General features: G+C 49.5%; 2 protein-coding genes across 3 annotated transcripts; one reads left to right on the top strand and one right to left on the bottom strand.

Annotated features, from left to right (window-relative positions):
* Positions 1 to 411: 411 nt before the first annotated feature.
* PRR29 (proline rich 29) lies at positions 412 to 2,798 on the top strand. 2 transcript variants are annotated; one of them, XM_036899784.2, is made up of 6 exons: positions 412 to 506; positions 773 to 848; positions 1,004 to 1,101; positions 2,037 to 2,263; positions 2,383 to 2,453; positions 2,656 to 2,798. In XM_036899784.2, the coding sequence occupies exons 1-6, from the start codon at positions 447 to 449 to the stop codon at positions 2,682 to 2,684; spliced, it is 561 nt and encodes a 186-aa protein (XP_036755679.2). In that variant the 5' UTR covers positions 412 to 446; the 3' UTR covers positions 2,685 to 2,798. The 2 variants fall into 2 exon arrangements, with proteins under 2 accessions (XP_036755679.2, XP_036755677.2); XM_036899782.2 differs by having other exon boundaries at positions 2,383 to 2,798.
* ICAM2 (intercellular adhesion molecule 2) lies at positions 1,464 to 19,092 on the bottom strand. Its single transcript, XM_036899781.2, has 6 exons — positions 18,956 to 19,092; positions 8,775 to 8,880; positions 6,735 to 7,001; positions 4,501 to 4,815; positions 3,693 to 3,826; positions 1,464 to 1,868 (listed from the first exon to the last, which is right to left on the bottom strand). The coding sequence occupies exons 2-6, from the start codon at positions 8,845 to 8,847 to the stop codon at positions 1,839 to 1,841; spliced, it is 819 nt and encodes a 272-aa protein (XP_036755676.2). The 5' UTR covers positions 8,848 to 8,880; positions 18,956 to 19,092; the 3' UTR covers positions 1,464 to 1,838.
* Between the last annotated feature and the right edge of the window lie 599 nt (positions 19,093 to 19,691).

Genomic DNA, 19,691 nt, shown 5'->3' on the forward strand with positions numbered 1-19,691 from the left:
CTACAGAATTCTCTATTCCTGCTTAATAAACTCATCATCCTAGTCAATTAGGCTCTGGGGCCCGAAAACCAAGTGTCTTGAGTTGGGGCCGGGCTTCCCAGTCCCTCACTCACTCACGCAACAGGCACTGCTCCCCGCTCCCTGCTCCCACCGGGCCGGTACTGGGTGGGGATGCTCAAGGGTGGGAGGTAGAGCGAAGAATCAGACCGAGGCCTGCAGAGCCCGGCGCAGGGAGGTTGGAGGTGCAGATTAGGGCCTCGAGGCCGGAGGAGGAGGAGACTGGTCCTCGGGGACCCAGGCCCCTGGAGGTGGAGAGAGGACAGCAGAAGGTGGCAACGCAGGGCGAACGCCTCCGGCACCCGGAGCCTGGGCAGGACCTGCGCATGCGTGGTAGGTTTTGGCGTCGCCGGGGTTGCCAGGGTAACCCTGACGCGCGGAAGCCAGCCATGGCCTCCGGGCATGAAGAGAGCTGGGGTCATCTCCCACCACAGAGCGCAGCCCCGACGGTAAGGGCTGAGCTGGGGAGCAGAGACCACCTCACCGGGGAGGCCAGGGTGGGGATTGGCTGAGTTGGGGGGCCGTTTTTGGCGTGGGAGTAGGGGTGGGTGAGGAGAGCGACCCCAGCCAGAGAGGAAGAGACTGAGTGAGGAGGCCGTGGGGCGCGGAGAGGAGAACGCAGCCCCCGCGGGGTTAGGGAGGCAGCTCAGGGGGGTGGAGGGAGGTTGGCTCCCATCTCTTCCCTGCATGGCGTGGCTGAGTCTCCCTCTCCCAGCCCTGGGTGACCGTCCTGCAGCCACTCCCGTGGGCCGTCCCACCTCCGCCCGCGCAGCCGGGCTGCGTGAAAGAAGGTGAGAAGAGGGGCTCCGCCCCTACTTTGCTCCCCTCTGCCCCGCACACTCTCCGAGCATCCTTGCTGCACCCCCTTCCGCGACCCCCGGGGCTGGGCGTCCTGGCAAATGGCGGGGGAGGCGTGGTGAAGACGTGCTGAGCTCCTGCGCCCTAGGCCTGCTGGAGCTGATGATGCTGCAGAACGCGCAGATGTACCAGCTGCTGCTGGGCCGCCTTGCCGCAGAGGCGGTGGACCCTGGGCCTACCGCGCAGGTGCGTGGGCGACGGGGGGCACCGAGACTCCCCCTGCAGGTCCCCCCGTGGGGTTTCCTCTGGGGCAGGCGGCAGAGGAGCAGGAAGCCAGCCCACACCTATCTGGCTGGGTATGTTTGGCATCTGTTATTGCCAGGCCCCATGCCAGCCTCTCTAGGGTGGGGATGGGGATCACCGAATCCAGACCACTCAGGTCTTGTTTCAAGGCTTCCCTGCAGTGCATCCCCGACTGGACTGCAGGCCCAGGATGGCGGGCACTACTGAACCTTGGGCCTGCAGGGTGCCTGATACTTATTAGGGGCTCGACTGATACTTGTTGAACAAGTGAGTGAATAAATGAATGACAATGAATACAAGGCAGCTTTGGCTGTGACTGGCACACAGAGAAGTACAAAGTGTGAGTGCACACACTCTGGGGGAGTGGGAGAGGCCCCATGGAGGAGCAGGTGGCCTTGGAACCAATCCTTGAAAAGTAGGTGGGATTTTGATGCCTGGAGGAGGTGAGGGGCGTGTCTATTATCCAGGCTGGCAGGAGCTGCTGTTGCCCCTCACCCCCAGGTCTTCAGGGGGCCCCTGGGGTGAACACTCTCCTCACTGATGGGGCCCAGGTGGGCCCAGGAGCTGGGCGCGAGGCCAGAGGCAGATTGCTGGCCTCCTGACCCATTGCCAGAGCCACACCTGGTTTCTTCCAGTCCCTGCTTGGCCACTTATTCACTGAGTGACCTCAGACAAGTCGTTCAACTTCTTTGAGCCTCCCGTTCTCCCACCTGCAAAATAAAGAATGTCTCCAAAGTATCTTGCTTGCATGTGGTAAATATTCAATCAATGATAGCCAGTTTATGATGTGTTTCTAGAGAAGTAATTCAGAGGAATGGAGTGGGGAAAGGGGAGCCCATCCCTGTATCATCTCCCTCCCCATTTCACACAATCCGCAGGTCTACCTGGGGGGCACTGAAGAGGTGTATGCGGAGGAGGAAGAGATGCAAGCCCAGGACAGAGGGCCTTTGGTGTTCCACCACCACTACCTGCCCTGCCCTGGGCCCGCCCTGGGCCCCCTGCTGCCCTGGCCAGCCCCATTCCTTTCCCCACCCCTCCACCAGCCCCACTTGCAGAACATGTCCAGGATTGAGCACTACCCTCCTGCCTCCAAGAAAAGGGGGGTGTAAGTGAGGCTGGAGGGGTGTCTGGGCATTCCTGGTCAGGGACTGGCGTGGAGATACCTGTGGGTGAAACTGCAGAGGCCACTTCTGATGGGGGTCTTTCTTCTCTTTCTCATCTCAGGAGAGCGGTGCCCCCACCCCCGCCCCCCAGTGCCACAGGAACTGTGGGTGCAGATGTACCTCCGGCTTCAGGTAGGGACATGGTGGTTGGGCAGTGGGACTCAGGCCTAGGGATGGATGGGTCAGGAGGCCAGGAGGGCCCTGTTGCCTGGGGCATGGGGCGGGGGTGTCCCCACTGTCACCACTGCAGGCAATTCGCCTCTCTCCTTCCCTTTGACTCCCTGGGGTCTGCTGAGATGGAAGGGAGTCAAGATGAGGGTGCTGTCTTCCTCAGACTACTATGACGCCGAGAACCTTCCGTGAGGACAAATGTTGGCCCTGGGACCTACGCCGGCTTCACCGCAGGGCTAGAAACGGCCCCAGAGCCACCAAGCACCCCTCTAGTGCCCGCCAACTCTACACCCAGGCCTGGCAGTTCTTTTCCCCATTTAGCCCCAATGAGGCCCTAGCCCACTGAGACCCTGATGCAGCCTGATCTCTGCTCTGCAGTAAGAGCCCCTTTGAGCATTGTCCAGGGCCCAGAAGCCACATGAAAGCTCAACTCTGCCCCGTTTCCTGCCCTGGCTAGTGGGAGGCTGGGGACCATAGTCTTCCCTCGACCTCCTTCCCTCACCCCTTGCTGGGATGGCCACGGCTGTGAGGTCTTGGTCTGGCTTGACGATGGAGCAGGTGAGAGGAGAGGACTATGTTTATTGTCCACAGTTCTTGGAAGGCCCAGTGACGAGAGAGAGGCCTGGAGCTGATCCCATTCCCTTGGGGCCCCCATCCTCACCACAGGAAGCAGGCTGTTGGCAGCAAGGAGAGGTCATGTCCTCCTCCGGCCGGGAGTGGTCTGAAGTCCCAGAAGGCCATAGGGGAACAGAAAGTCTCTCTGCCCTGCCAGTCAGGGAGTGTTTCCCCCTCTGTCCATCAGGAGAAATCAGTCACTCAAGGCCCAGTGAGCCTGGGTGTCTGGTGCCTGGGCTGGTCAGCTTGGGGACGCCCCAGGGCCTGGGCTGGCCAGGGCTTTGGAAGGCCCCTGCAAAGGACTGAGTGGAGGGAGACCGAAGAGACATTGGGCGAGAAAAATCCAGGCCTGGTGGGTCCCTTTCCTAGCCATTATTATCTCAGGAGGAGACACAGAGGCATGGGGTTAAGCCCAGGTATTTATATGCAGACTAGAAAAGGAAATGATCCCACAGTCCTCTGCTGCTTATCCAGTCCTTCGGCCAGGGCTGGACCATAACCCTCAGGAGCTATGCTGAGTCCCAGTCACTGACATGTAGTGGCCCTGCCACTCATGTAGGCTGTGACCCTCCAAGGATCTTATACCCTGTAGGAGCCCATCCGCTTCCGGAGCCAGTGCTGGCCGAAGACAAAGCACAGCAGGACAGACGTCACAAACAGGAACAGCAGCACTGCCACCACTGTGATGATGATAGCCATCTGGTTGTCCTGCATGGGCTCTGGGGAGGAAGGGGGCAGTGGTCTTAGAGGCCCTCTCATCCCAGGCGCCACAGCACAAGGTGGAAGAGAGGTCCACCTGTCACCCTACCCACCCACCCCTTGACTGTCCTGCAGAGATGAGTGGAAAATGGTGTATTATTAGAGGAAAGGTGGCCCGGGTCCTGCCAGGCCTCTGCCTCTGTGAGTGTGTGAGGGCTGACGTGCCCCTGCCACCAGCCCCTGGTACCAGCACGTGGTCACAGGACACCATGGCCTGTCAGTGGCATGGCCCAGGCCAAGCCCCTCCCTGGTGGAGCTGAGTGAGTTTCTACCCACCTCTGAAGACAGGGAATGCTTTGGCCATCCAGGCCACAGAAGAGCGGAGCTCCAGGGGGCTTGAGGGGTAGGTCAGGCCAAACCCTCATCCCAGACAGGGGCCAAGGCCAGAGAGAGGAGGTGGACTTGGTTAAGGTCATACAGCTCACCAAAGGCCAAGCAACTATTGGGCTCCAAGCTGGGAACTTGGGGAGAGTTTTAGGGAAGAGGGAGGGCAAGAGGGAACCCTTGGATCAAGTAAGGGGCCCTGGGTTCCTGCCCCCTGAGCTGGCAGAGAGTGGGGCGACGGTTTTCCCTTCCCCCAAGGGCTGCAAAGGAGTCCCTCTCCCTCCCACCTCTGTCTGGAGGCTTGCCTCACCGTAGACCATCAGCTCCTGGGGCTCTGAGATACGACGGACCACTTCCCCACCGAGAGACCGCAGGTCCAGCTCGGCCTGGCAGGAGAAGTTGTGATGGCTGTCTTCCCTGTGAGCCGTGATGCTGTGTGTGGCCCTGGCCTCTTTGGGAGAAGATCCCCCAAAGGTCTTGATGTGCAGGGTCTCATTGCTGCGGAGCAGGGTGATAGTGAGATTCTTAAGGGGTTTCATGGCGGACACCCTGCACTCAATGGTAAAGGGTCTGCCCACAGCCACCCACGCGGGCTGCAGCTTCAGTAGCACTTGCTTTGGAGGGCCTGCAGGGAAGAAAGGAGGTCTGGTCAGGATAGGGGTGCAGTCCCGGCAGGCCCCACCTGGGCAGGCCCTCCCCCGTTGCCAGTGTCCTCATGTCCTCGGTTGGACTAGTGGGGCCGAGGTGGGCTGTGGCCTGGCCTGCTCTAGAATGTAAGACAGGAACAAAGAAGTGGCTCAGGGTGAAGGATGTACCGGATGGTAGTTTTACAGACATGATGGTTTCTAGAACGGACAAGAATGGAGGTGGTCAGTGTTAACAAAGAAGGTACAGAAATTGTACAGCCAACTAGGATGATATAATGGTTTGGATCTGCACCTACGTATTGTACTATTATATTCATTTTAATATAAAAATTTCCTGCTGACTGTGTGGGCTAGAGTTGTGTTTGCCCAGGATTTACACTGAACCTTCATGTCATAAATGAAACAAGTGGATTTTTATATGCTAATAGCACAGGCATCCCCGTTTTCAACTTCTATGTCCTTATCTATTCCATAGCTGTATGTTAAAAATGGCAGTCTTAATTCCTCTTCCTTGAGATCGCCATCAAGGTACAGGACCATTGTGAAGTCCCCACTATGGTGTTTATTAGCAGAAGAGTTCATAAATATCAGTGCATTTCCAGCTACCTTGTCTGAACAAGGAAGACCTAGAAATATTTAGGTGGCTGAATGCACAACATAGCATCATACTTGATCTCCGTGAATTATGATTTGGGAAAATCAATCCCTTCCAACTCTGGGCAGCTTCAGAAAAGCTATTTATTGTGAACAACTACTCTGGGGCCCCAGAATATCTAGGCAGCTGCAGTGGCCTCACAAACCTCAGTTATTTGCCAGTATCTGTGATGTGGGGGCCAGAATTGGGGTCTTAATACTTAGTCTCATTAAACCTGGTTTTGGTTCTGGGGGTCATGTATTCATAAGACTCCATTTTTTTTTTCTAAACATGTTCACAGACACCCAAACCTGAGTCTTTAATGGAACATAACTGTGAACTATCTTACTCTTGACTGGAATAACGCATAAATAACATGAAAACAAATGAAAGTTTGGATCTCTTGCCTCTCTAGAAATTAAATACAGACTCAAAAATTGAACAGTTGGATGATTATACTGAGAGAGGCTTAGAAGGGGGTGTCACTGCAACTGGGCTGGACCGGTGAGGTCGCCCCTGAAGAGGTGGGGGTGGGGGTCAGACCTGCCTTGGTTTGCGGGGATCAGGTTCGTAGCCACCTCAGTCCCTTATCTATTAAACAGGGCCCTCAGTGATACCCTGGATTTCCTTTTGAAGTAGATTACCTTAACCCCATCCCCTAGGAGATGCTGGATTTAGGACACCTTTGTATCCATTTGCTCTACTGATCCTGGGTCCTGTGCAGGACCCAAGCCACACCCCTGGTGCTGAGAGGTGGAGAGACTCCTGGCCTACTGGAAGGTTTCCATGGCCCGTGGCAGGTGTGTGTGTGATGGCCACACATTTGCCGAGGGCCCTCAGGGGAAGATAAAAATACCAGGTGACACGTCAACCTTCTCCCCATGAGGTGAAGGGAGAGAAGTGCTGGCCCTCCTGACGGTGCCCCCACTCCCTGTTCTGGTGGCGAGGCCGCGGCTGAGCTGGGAGGGCACTATGAGCGCTGTGTGGGAAGCGACCTTTGCAGTTGTGTCAGCCATAACTGGACAGCCCTCCTCTGAGCAAGCCTCAAACCCAGGGACTCCAGCAGGCTCAAAGAGGCCAGTGGAGGGTGCGAGCAGAATCTATCTAAGCCCATGGCCTGGGTCCTGCTCCCTGCGGCCCCCAGAGCCCAGGCAGGTAGGGGATAATAATGAGAGTGGCCAGGGGCAGTACGGAGCAGCTTTGGGCGCATCCTGCAGACACACGCTCTGCCCTGGGGGAGGAGGGCCACCGTGTGGCACTCACAGTACGTGCTGATTCTGAGGTCCTCCGACTTCTGCTTCCCAGAGCAGGTGAAGTGGCAGTACACAACTGTGTCATTAGACACATTGGAGAGCTCATATTGCTTCCACTGAGTTTGCTCCTTTAGCACAGTCTTGGTTAGGGTGGTCTCCAGGCCCCCAGCATCTGGATGGGCACAGCTAGTACTACAGTTGATCACCCAGGACCCTCCGGGCTCCACCACCAGTTGCTTTGGCCAAATGTGTACCTCGAACGCCTTCTTGCCAGACCCTGGAAGACCAAAAACACTGAGCAGCCGACACTGGCAGTCTGATCAAGGGGCAGGGGCCCAAGAAGAAAGGCTAAGGATGCCCTTCTGCTCCTCTGTCCTCGTTTGGGTCTCATTGCCTTGGATCTAAACCGAGAAGGCAGCTCCCTAGCTGTCTCCTTGCCTCTGGGTTCTTTTCTTCCAGCTCATCACTTCCAAGTAAGTCTTTCCTCATGGACATCTTCCATCTCCATGGAGTAGGATCCTACTCAACCTTCAAGACCCAGACCAATGACCCCTCCTCCATGAAGGCCTCTCTGATATGGAGGTGGATTGTGTCCTCTGAGCCCCTGTGGCCCTGGGTCCCTCCCTCGTTTACTCTCTTCTGCAAATACTTTTGAACACCTGCAGCGTGCCAGAAGTTCCAGGCTCTGGGGACACTGCAGTGAACAAAGGAGGCCAAGCCCTGCCCTTGCAGAGCTCATATTCTAATGAAGGAGGCGAACAATAATTAACACGTGAAATACACATACCGCCTTGCAGAAGGGGGGACAAGCACCTGGAAGAGGAAATAGGGAGTGGGGTGGGCTTGCCATTTTAAATAGTGTGGTCAGCACAGGCCTCACAGAGACATAGACATTTGAGCCAAGACAGGAAGGAGGTAGGGGTGAGCCCTGCAGATATCTGGGGGTCAGTGTTCCAGGGAGGGGGAACCACCAGTGCAAAGAACTTGAATAAGGAGTGCTCTCGGTGTGTTTGAGGCAGAGGGAGGAGGTCAGGGGGCTAGAGCTCAGTGAGGAAGAAGGCAGGGGAGACAAGGTCAGGAAGGTCATGAGACCACCTTGCAAATGATTCCTAGTCTTGCAGACTCTGCCTTGTATTTTCAGATTCTCTCAAAGGCTGGGCCCAGGTTTTACATGCTTCCCTTTGTGCTTAGCACACTGCCCTGTGCATGGCAGACATTCAGGAAGTATTTGAGGCATGAAGATTGATCCCTCAGCACTCACCTCCCACTCGGTTAGGACCAGAGGGTCCTTGATCCCAACCAGCTGGGCCTGTCCTGTGTCCTCTGCTCCCACCACCCCCGCCCACCCCCACCAGGCCCTCCGCAAGTGGCATGTAATGCGAGAGAGGCTTTGCGGGTGGACAGAGCTGGGCTTGAATCCTGAGTCTGCCTTGTACCAGCTGTGTGACCTTGCGCAAGGCGCCCTCTCTCTGTGCCTCAGTTTCTTTATCGGTCAGACGGGCTAGTAATCTCTTGCCCATGGGGTTGTTGTGAAGGCTGGATGAGACAGCGCTTGAAAAACACCTGGCAGGCCATCCAAAACAGAGTGCTCAGCACATGGTGGCATTTTACCTCACAGTCCCTTTGACCCCCTGGAAGGGGTTTCATTTTCACTTTGAAGGAACAGGAAGGTAACGCCCCTGCTGTGCCCCAGGCTCCATTGGAAGCCCAGCTGGGGTGTGGCCTTACCTTCCCTAAACCTTAACACCCCGTTGCCTCCTGAAGCCCCTACCCAGTCCGCCATTCAGCCTCCTTGACCTGCCAATCCACACGCCTTGAAGCTGTGGGGCCTGTTCAACCAGGTGTCTAGAAGGCCAGGACCCCCCCCCTTCCCACTGCCCAGGGTGGGGAGCAGTCAGGTGGCACAGCGTCCTATGCCCATGGCGGGCAGCTACTGTGTTCAAAGCCTCAGCAGCTTTGGGACAACCCTCTGCCCGACCTGAAGCTGCTGGAGAAAGCTCACCCTCTGGGCTGGCACATGCCAAGTCAGGAACCCCAGAAACCGGCTCACCTGGGGAGCAGAGCAGGGTGAGAAGGGCCACAGGCAGGCCCCAGCAACAGAAAGGGGACATCCCGAGTGGCATCCACAGTCTTGCAAGGAACAGCCGAGGGTCCCCCTGAGGAGAGACAGAGTGCGCGGGTCAGGGAGTGGTGGCCGGAAGCAACAGCCCGAATCCCAGCCTTCTGTGAGCTGATGACCACATTTCCTCTCATTATCTGAGAGGCCTCTGGGAAGCCACGTGGAAGGCCAGCTCCTGGGGCTTCAGGCCTACAACAACCCGGGCAGAGGAAGCTGGGAAGCAAACGATAAGCAGGGGCACAGCCTAGTTCTCCTGGCCCGTAGTGTGCAGGGGGCAGGGCGAGGGACAGGCATGCGCGTAGTGTGTCTGCTCTCAGGATTCTGGTCCATTGTGTGTGTACAGGGGATGGCAATGTCTACAAGCCACATATCTGGGGAACCCCAAATCCCATAGGACACGTTGCTGGGGTCCCCTCTAGCAAAAGGACATCCAAAGTCAGGACCCATCTAGGATGTAGGGTCACTAGAGCAAAGCAGCTGGAGAGTTGGGCTTTTTTTAAGGAAACCTGGGCAGGAACTGGAGGTTCTCCAGCTCACGGCCCAGCACAAGCCCTCTTAAACCTTAACATCCCGTTCAGCTTTCAGCCTCAACCTGTCCCTGACTCAGCTGATAGGGATGGCTTGAGGGAAATGCTCCCTTGATGGCCCCCTGCAGGCCCAGCACTGACGTGGAGCCCCTCTGGCTGCAGCCTGAAACCTCAGCTTGCACTTCCCAGGCCTGACCCACCCCTCCTGGCAGGGAGCCTGGCCTGGTGGGATTGGGGCCTGTAGTGTTTCTAGGGAGGCCTGCCACCTGTTGAGGTAATCCCCAGAAAAGGTGGGCAGGTGAGGGGGTTTCTGACGGTCGGGAGGGCTTTCCCAGGAGGCTTCTGGTCTGACACATCAGTCTTCTAATGCCCCAGTTATGCCTGGGAGCCCCTGATAGCAGCAGGCACCAGGGAGGCAGGAGAGCAGCAGGTTCCTCTGCTTTCTCAGGGGGACCCCAGAGGGTCCCCTCCAAAGGGAGGCTCCAGTGTTTTCAGGGCTCAGGTCTAACTCCTTCCTGTGTTGGGAGGGCGGGCGAGACTGTGTCCTTCGTCTGGCTGCTGAGGCCAGAGGCTGTTACCTTTGTGTGCAGTCATGTGCTGCCTGGTCAGCCTGCATCCAGAGAAGTCCCTGGGCAGGCTGCTGACCCTCTCCAGAGAGAAGATGGAGGAAAGGGGGTGCTGTAACCCCAGCCCAGGGAGCTGCTCCCATGTGGGACTGCAGGAAACACTCCTCCAACCCAGGCTAGATGCTGGCGGGGGGTGGGGAGCAGTGCTGCTGCCGTGGAGACTCTGTGGGGGCCACTGGGTCGGAATAAGAGAACAGTAACAACAAAAATAATAAGAACGCAACAGTGAGCAGTTACTTAACAGGTCAGGCACTGTCATAAGCATTCTACAAATAAAAATTGGCCCCCCAGCCCTATGAGATAGGTATTGTTACTGTCCCTATATGACAGATGGGGATACTGAGGCACAGAGCAATTGAGGTCTCATGGCTAGGAGCCAGTGAAGTCACTGAGTGGGAGGCAGCCCCAGTGAGTGGGGAAGCCCAGCAGGGCAAAAGGGCAAGGGCAAGATTCTTAGGGGCTAGATCCCCAGGAGACACTCAGGGGGTTGGGGGGGTGCAAGACAGGGGAAGGCCAGAGGAAACTACTGGGGCCTTTCTTGCTGTGAAGGGCTGAGGGAAGGTTGGGTGGTTCACCCCCAGAGAGCTCCAAGTAGCCTGTGAATTCCAGCCACACACACAGCCTGACTCCATCCCCACTGGTGTCCAGGTGAGGCTTCTGGGGCCCACGGGTTCTGCCCTGAGCCGGCCAGCCCTGGCTGCTGCCCACCACACCCTCCTTTGACCTCTCTCCCATCTCTCTCGGGCAGGCCCTACTCGATGTGGCACACCAGGTGTGTGAGCATGGCTTTGTTAGACCTGCGCACTGCATTCTGATAGCTTACACACCTCTCTGGTCTGTCCACCCACGCAGGCAGAAGCTGAATCCCATGCACTGCTATATACACATCAGATACAACACTGCCTGGCACACAGGTGCTTAGTAACTGTTCACCAGTAGGAGGATGGATGGATGGATTAGCAGGTGAATGAAAGTAGTTTGTCCTGGCTTATAAACCAAACAAGCTTCGATGAGGGCCTTTCTTTGGGGTCTAGTGTATCTTTCTCCTTCTGCTGATGTCTGTTGGTCCCCCCAGGCCACAGGGCTGGGCTGACCATTAACTGAGGCCACCCATGGTCCCTTACTGCCCGAGGAGGCATACTCAGAGTTAGGGCTGAGCAGGGTTTTTCCTGGGACTTTCTGACCCAGAGCTGGTAGGAACAAGCAGGAACAGCAGGCACCAGGCAGCCAGCAGCTGTCTGCACGGACATGCCCCTGCAAGTGAAGAGGCTCATAGAAAGGAAAGCTGGCTCAGCAGTGGTGGGAAGGTGATCCAGAATTTTCACAGGTAACGTGCTGGCTGCGGGGTGGGCTCTGGTGACTGGGGGGCTGGGTTGAGTGGCTGGTGATGATTCTGTGAGGCTGAAATGAAAGAGCTTTGCAGGCTGGAAGGTTCTGGCCCTTTAAACCTGCCCAAGGGAGTCAGGCTAGGGCGCTTGTGTAGGAGGCCCGTACTGTGAAGTGACCTGCAGGGAGGGATGGTGAGGCAGGATGGGGGTGAGTGCTCTACTCATGTGAGGCCCAAGGCCCTCTGGGAGAGAGAATGAACAGGATCTGGGGGTCTGAGGATCAGATCCTAGGATGCCATGATGAATGCTTCCAAACAGAGTGGGGAGGCCTGAGCTTTCTGATGCCAAGAAGTTGCCAAGAGATGAGAGAAAACCAACCATCATGCAGAAGAGAGAAGAAACTCAGGTGTTCCTTCCTGGAACAATGTCTCACCATCAAGCGCTCTCTAGCTTATTCTTTAGGTCTCTGAGTTCTTCAGTGAGGGGGATGATAAAGCCAGAAGAGCTAAGATACTTCTGGAAGATATGAGAGAACTTGAGGGGAGGGGAGGTTGAATGTCAGTTCAGGAAGTAAACTCATCTCTCCCGTGGGGCTTTAAAGGGTTGTGTTCTGATGGGTCTGAGTCCAGTGACTTCACTCTATCACTTATACTCCTGCTGAAAGGGAAGAACTGTCAGCCTAGAACTGTGCCCAGCAGAACTGTCTTTCAAAAACCAACATGAAATAAAGACACGGATACGGATAAACAAACGCTGAGTGAGCTCATCCCCCTGATACCCACGCTAAAGGAACACTTAAGATGCATATCAGGAAGCCGGGAAAGTGACTGCAGGTCAGTTTTCTATGCAAGAAGGAAGTGTGAGAAAATAAAATTGCAAATGAGCGTGTAACTCCAAACAACCACTGTCTGAAACCGTAATTTATAATATTTAATTTGAGAAGTTCCAAAAAGCTCAACACTAAAATACTGGGCAATAATATGTAAGAGAGGAGGGAGGGTACATGTTAAGTTATACAAGCATGTTAAAATTTCAAGGAAAACTGGCAGAGATAATACGTAAATTCTAAGCCAGTAGAGAAGGTTAAAATGGTATAGAAACAAACAACTTTCAATAAAAAAAATTAAGAATAGCCCAAAAAAGTGGAACAGATGTACATTTTTTAAAAGATGGTATTAAAAAGTCCAACTTAATTAATAATCACAAAGATGAAAAATTTAATTACAGTTAAAGAGATTCTCAGAATTTTTTCTTTAATCCTTGCCCTGAGTTAGTCTATTCCTGTCTGAGGTCTGGATTTAAAACAAGGACAGTGCCTTGAATTCATAAATCAGTCACAACAGAGTGGCCAGAAGAACAGGAATAGCGCCTGGGCCTGTTATCTTTACAACTCCTCAAATTTTTAACAAAACCCAAGTCGATTCCCTCGGAAACAACAAAATCCCACGTGAGCAGCAGATGGGCATGACCTAGATCCTGAGTCACCCGGTGCCCTGTCCTGCACACACTCAGTTCTAAATCGTTTCAGCTTCTGTAACAATTTAAAGGACAACCAGTGTGTCTGCGTATTTGTCAGATGTAGGTTGACGGTGCTGGGCTAAGAAAACGGATATGCCTGAGGGCGGCATTCCTGCCAGAAAGCAGACAGGGAGGGATTTTCCAAGTTGGAAAGAGAGCTTGGCAGCAACTGGTTCTCCTTCGTCCTCTTCCCTTCCCTCCCCTCATCTTAATCTCAGCTCCTGGTTATACACAGTCACCAGGGTACTTGCCTCTACTTTCTCTTAGCTAAACATGATTTCATGAGAAAGGAGGACGGAAACGGGAACTCTTTTGGTTGATGTTTATTCTCTGCTAGGGACAAAGCTGAGGTTTTACTACATTATTTTATTTAATTACCACACCAAATATACAAAAAGGAAAATCCACTCTGGGTGTGCATATGAGGAAATATGGGCTCAGGTGAACTACTAATGTGGCCAAGTCACAGAGCTATTAGGTGATGAAGCTGAGATGAAAACCTACGTATAATGAGTGGTTGACCACATGATCGGTGGCTGCCGGGGGATGGGAAGAAGGGAGGGGTGAATAGGTGGAGAAAGAGGATTTCTCTGGCAGTGAAACTACTCTGGATGATACTATAATGGTGGAGTCATGTCATTATACATCTGCCCAAACCCACAGAATGTACACCACCAAGAGTGGCCCCTGATGTAAACTACGGACTTTGGGTGATAACGATACGCCAGTGGAGGCTCACTGAATATGACGTATGTACCACTGTGGTGGGGGAGGTTGAGGATGGAGAGGCTGTGCATCTGTGGGGACGAGGGGTGTATGGGAAATCTCTGCACCTTCCCCTCTTTTGCTAAAACTGCTCTAAAAAAAAAGTCTGTTTAAAAAATAGCTCAAACACACTACCTCCGAAGAGAACCTTCTGGGCTGGGACTCTTGCCAACTATAGATTGTTGTTGATAATGCAGACTTTCAAACTTAACTCTTAGTAAGGTTTACAGATAGTCATGGACTCAGTCATTCCAAAATTAGATTTTAAAGATATTAAACTCAAAACTCAGTTCTATTTGTTTATGAGACATATTCAACACATAAGAATCTGAAACGGTTGAAAGTCAAAGGATGGAAGAAGATATATCAGGCAAACAGTAAGCAAAAGAAAGCTGGGAAAACTCTATTCATATCAGACAAAGAAGACTTTTAAGAAAAAATATGTATTAGGGATAAAGTGAGTGTCTAGATAAAAGGGTCAATTCACCAAGAAATTATCATACTTTTAAATTTGTAAGCACCTACCTTGAAAGAACTACAAAGTGATAAAACCACCATCATAGCAAGAAATTTTAATACACATAGCTCAATTATGAATAATGAAGCAAATAAACATGTCAGTGAATGAATGGAAGAGCTAAAACACAATTTAAAAGCTTCACCAGCACCTAAAGATTAGAGAATACAAATTCTTCAACAGGTAAGTTTTAAAACCCCATGTATTTGGTAATGTAAAAAGATACTCTAACCCATGGGCCAAAGAAGATAGAAAAACAACACATTTAAAAATTCTTAGAATTGAATGACAATGAAAATATCATATCTTAAAATTTACGGGATGTATCAAAAGTGGTGTTTAGAGGGAAAGCTATAGCCTTGAATAGTTGTATTAGAAAGAGTCTGAAACAACTATCCAGTTTAAGTAGTCAAGAAGTTAAAAAAGGAATAAAGTAAACCAAAAAGTGACCAAAAGGGGAATAAAGATAGCAGAAATCAAGCAAAGTAAACAAAAAAACTAAAGAAACTGAAAAGGGAATAATAAAAACAGAAATCAATAAAATAGAAAACAAAGATATGGTAGAAAAGTTAGCTCTTTATAAAACCTAGTAGAATGGACAAATGTCTGGTGAAATCTATTTATAAACAAAAGAGGCATAAATAAACATTATTAGAAATGAAAATGGAAACATAACTACAAGATTACCAAGAAGATACTAATTCATAAGAACCGAAAGTAGAACAGTGGTTGCCAGAGACTGGGGGGAGGGAAAACGGGGGGTTAGTGTTTAATGGGTGGAGAGTTTCCATTTTGCAAGATGAAAAAGTTCTGGAGTTGGTTGCACAACAATGTGAAGTTATTCAACACAACCAACTGTACCGTTAAAAATGGTTAGGATGGTAAATTTTACGTAATGTGTAGTTTTACCGCAATTAAAACAAAAAAAAAATACTTATGCAAAAAATATGAAACAAAGTAGACCAAATCTTAGACAAATATAACTTGCCAAATTTGATTTAAGGAGCAGCAAAAAGCCTGAATGGTTCTATAACTATTAAAGAAACTGAATCTGTAATTTAAACTCTTTCCACAAGGAAAATACCAGGTCCAAATAGTTTTACAGAAGTTTAAGTAGATATAATTCTAATTTTATAGAAACTCTGAGAATGGAAAAATCAGGAACACTTTTAACTTTGTGGTCAGTGTATCCTTAATATCAAAACAAGTACAGGATGAGAAAGAAAAATTAGGGTTCAATTTTACTCATGAATATAGTTGCATCAATTATAAGAAAAACACTTGCAAATCTAGCAGTGTATTAAAAATAGGTATCACATCCAAATTGGGCTTATCTCAGGTATGCAAAGGTGATTTAACAATAGAAAAGAAAAACCTACAAATGTCATTTATCATGAGGGTAACAGCAGATTTTGGTGCTCTACGTCATATCACTCTGCTCTTCTCTGACATCGGCTGTACTTAAAGTGGGTAATCTCATGCAGTTAGACTCACCTTATGCTGCCAGTATCCCATCTCAAGTTTGTACATGTTTCTTTTTGCTTTTTGTTTTGAGAGTTTTCTTCAATGCTTTAGGAGCCACTTATCTGCCTGCTGGTGTTACCCACAAGTGTGGGAGAGAGTTGGACTCTCTAAAATGCTGGGGAGAACTTGGGAAAGGAGCTGGTAGATGCATGCACAGTCTCTTTTTTCTCCTTGGGCAGTTCTGGGAGGCATCTTGTAGGCTAATCAGAGGTCCCAAGAGAATCAAGCTCCCTTTGCCTACAGCTGTGACATTAGTCACGCACCTTTAATTGGCTTTTCTTCCTTCCCTGTTTCAGTCTCCTTGCTCCTTCACTCCCTGTTTCCTGGAGTCACCTCTCAAACAACCTGACTGAACCTGGGTCCTTGTTCTAGGCTCTGCTTTTAAAGGAGCCCAAACAAAAAACTTACATTAACAGACTTAAGAAGAAAAAACATATGATCATCTCCACAGATCCAGGAAAAAAAAAAAATTGATGACATTCACATCCTTTCATGATAGAAGCTCTTTGCAGATTAGAAAGGGAACTTCTCTAACCTGATAAAGAGAATTTCCAAAAAGATTACATATGTATTATTTTTAGTGAGTAAATCTTAGGAGCATTTCCTTTAAAATCAGAAATCACATGAGGATACCCACTATCTCTGCTTGCATTTATCACTGTGTCAGAGATCCTGGACAGTGCAGTAAGACAAGAAAAAGAAATTAAAGGCCTAAAGATGGGAAAGGAGCGAAATCATCAGTATTTTCATATGATATGATGGCCTCGGTAGGAAATCCAAGAGAATGACCAGACAAATGATTTGAAATAAGATATTTTAACAAGGCAGCTAACTATAAGATTAATATCCAAAATAAGTTGCTTTTGTGTATATCAGTAACATAAAAATATTTTACAAGTGCACCATTTATAACAGCAAAAAAAAGGAATAAATCTAGCAAAACATGTATAATACTTAGAGTAAGAAAGTTACAGAACTTTACTGAAAGACATTAATGCAATCTAAATAAATGGAGCAATGGGTCATGTTCATGGATAAGAGATTCAGTATTATAAAGATGTCAATTCTTCCTTTACTGATCTGCAGATTCAGTGCAATTCCAAATAATCCCAACAGGGTTTTTCATAGAAATTGAAAGCTGATTCTAAAACTTATATGGAAGAACAAAAGGACCAAGACACCCCTAAAGAATAATGTGAGGGGATTTGCTCTACTAGATATTAAAACTTATTATAAAATACACCATTAGTGCAGATGTAGGCAAATTAACAAACAGAACAAAGAGCCCAGACATAATTTGTATGAAACATGAAACATGACACATGACAAAGCTGGCATCTTAGATCACTGGGTGAAAGAAGTGTCTATTAAATAAATGATGCTGGATCAGTTGGTTGACTATATAGTGAAAAAAGGGGGGAAAATGTATCCCTACCTCATCCCAAATGCAGAAATCAATTCCATTTGGATTAAGGACATACATGTGAAGGAACACTTCAACAGGTTTTATAAGAATATACAGGAGAAAAAAAAAAGAATATACAGGAGAGTATTTTTATATCTTGGGGGCAGCAAAGGATTTCTTAAGCAAGACCCCAAAGTCACTAATTATAGAATAAACAATTATTGACTGATTGCATTAAACACACATTAAACAATTCAGAGAGGAAATTTGTCTAAACAAATGAAAAGATGCTTTAACTCAATAGTAGTCAGGGAAATTAAAATTAAAATCACAGTTGGACACCATTTTATATCTAAACTGCAAAAATTTAAAACTCTGACAGAAGTAATTGTTGGAGAGGTTGTAGGTCAACAGGAACTTACAATTGCCAGTGAGAGCGTATATTGGTTCTCTGGGAAATAATTAGACGTTATCTTATAAAACCAAATATTCTTATACCTTATAACCCACAATTCCACTCTTGGATATATATGCTAAATTTTGTACTAAGAACAAAGAGACATGTTCTTTTACTACCTTTGTGAACTTGAGCAAGTTACTTAATCTCTGTGCCTCAGTTTCCTCTTCTGTGAAATGGTATTAATAGTACTGCCTTCAGCATAGGTTGTGTGGATTAAACAGATTAAATAAGTTAATTTTAAAGTATTTAAAACAGTGCCTAGCACACAGTAAATGTTACATAAGTGTTTGGTAAAATAAAAATAGCCATGCACATGTGATAAAGCACTAAAACCAAAAAGAGAATGAGGAGAGCAATAAACAACATTTGGGAGGATGGTTACCTTTGGGTGAGAGGTGAGTACATACAGTTGTAAGATGTAGTGATATTCCATCCTTGGGTTGAGCTATGGGTTCAGGGCTGTTCATTATACAGCAGTCCCCCCTTACTCACAGTTGCAGCATGTTGCAGTTACCTAGTCATCCATGGTCTGGAAGCAAATGATCCTACTTCTGACAGTACAGCGTCAGAAAGCCAGTAGCAGCCTAAGGCTACATCACAATGCCTGTGTCATTCACCTCACTTCATCTCATCATGTAGGCATTTTATCATCTCGTATCATCACAAGAAGAAGGTGGATAAAGTACAGTATTTTGTGAGACAACATTCACATTCTAACATAGTGTTATTGTTCTATTTTATTATTAATCATTCTGTTAATTTCTTACTGTGCCTGATTCATAAGTTAAACTTAATTATAGATAATATATGTATAGGAAAAAAAGTATATATAGAATTTGGTACTATTTGCAGTTTTAGGCACCAACTGGGGGTCTTGGAAAGTATTCCCCATGGATGAGGGATTACTGTAGTATCTGTTGTATAATGTAGATGTTACATATATATGTGAACATTATGTCACATATTACATTAGGAATACAAAGGGAAAAGAGAAATTCCTACATATCTAGAAAGAAGAGCTTCATGGGAATGTGAGCCTCGGGTTAGAAAAGTTATCTTCTCATTGAGTCAGTAGGATTTCACTGAATGACAGTCATCAAGAACCCCAGACACAATCCCTAGAGAAGGGACTGTCCTTCCCATACACGTCGGCTCAGATGGCTCAAGCCGCACCCACATGGGCCCATGGACAAGCAGGCAGCCTCACGCTTCTAAATCGGTCACCGGATGGCAGACAGGAGAGGAAGAGAGAGGACAAAAACAGGAAACAAGCCCAAAGCTGGGTCCTCAGAATCAAGAGACAACGAGGGAGTTTCTCAGAGCAGGGGACCCAGCCATGAGGAAATTGAGACCAGAGAGGGGAAGGACCTAGAATCGGCTTTGATGCTGCGTCCGAGACCCTTTCCAGGCTGCCAAGCAGGAAGTGAGAAGCATGACCTTACCGTCCCAATGAGACGGAGACGTTGATGGGGAAGGAGAACAGCCAGGTCCAGGTCCGCACACCCCAGGGTCAGGATGAGGGGTAGGCCAGCGCCCAGCCACCAATCCGTGGGTGTTAAAGCGGCTTCTGCCCCTCCCTCACCCAGGGGCCACGTGCTTCCTGTGGCAGCTCCCACCTCCCACCAACCTCACTTTCAGTCCATTTTTTAAAATTGTGGTAACATCCACACAACATAAAAGGGACCATTTTAACCATTTATGGAGCACAATTCTGTGGCATTAAGTACACCCACACTGCTGTGCAGCCATCCCCACTGCCCATCCACAGAACCTTCCCATCTTCCCCAAATGAGCATGTGCCCATTGAACACTACACCCCCGCCCCCAGCCCCTGGCAGCCACCGTTCTACTTTCTGTTTATAAATTTGACTACTCCAGGGACCTCATATAAGTGAGATCATACAGTGTTTGTCCTTTTGTGACTGGCTTAGTTCACTGATCACAATGTCCTCAAAGTCCATCCATGTCACAGTGTGTCAGAATTTCCTTTTTTTTAAGACGGAAAAACATTCCACTGTGCATGTTTACCTTTTTTAATCCATTCGTCAGTTGATGGACGCTGGGTTGCTACCTCCTTTTGGCTGCTGTGAACATGAGTGTAAGTATGTCTTTGAGTCCTGGCTTTCAACTCTTTGAGGTATACACCCAAAAGTGGAATTGCTGGATCGTACGGTGTAA

This window comes from Manis pentadactyla, chromosome 4 (assembly GCF_030020395.1).
Source record: "Manis pentadactyla isolate mManPen7 chromosome 4, mManPen7.hap1, whole genome shotgun sequence".
Classification (NCBI taxonomy): Eukaryota; Metazoa; Chordata; class Mammalia; order Pholidota; family Manidae; genus Manis; species Manis pentadactyla.

Bases quoted from the DNA above. Each gene is read 5' to 3' on its own strand.
- PRR29 (XM_036899782.2), top strand. From the start codon at position 447: ATGGCCTCCGGGCATGAAGAGAGCTGGGGTCATCTCCCACCACAGAGC. The intron at 849-1,003 runs GTGAGAAGAGGG...CCTGCGCCCTAG, and splicing joins GCCGGGCTGCGTGAAAGAAG to GCCTGCTGGAGCTGATGATG. The intron at 1,102-2,036 runs GTGCGTGGGCGA...CACAATCCGCAG, and splicing joins ACCCTGGGCCTACCGCGCAG to GTCTACCTGGGGGGCACTGA.
- ICAM2 (XM_036899781.2), bottom strand. From the start codon at position 8,847: ATGCCACTCGGGATGTCCCCTTTCTGTTGCTGGGGCCTGCCTGTGGCC. The intron at 4,816-6,734 runs GTGAGTGCCACA...TCTTCCCTGCAG, and splicing joins CCTCAGAATCAGCACGTACT to GCCCTCCAAAGCAAGTGCTA. The intron at 3,827-4,500 runs GTGAGGCAAGCC...CTTCCTCCCCAG, and splicing joins CCAGGAGCTGATGGTCTACG to AGCCCATGCAGGACAACCAG.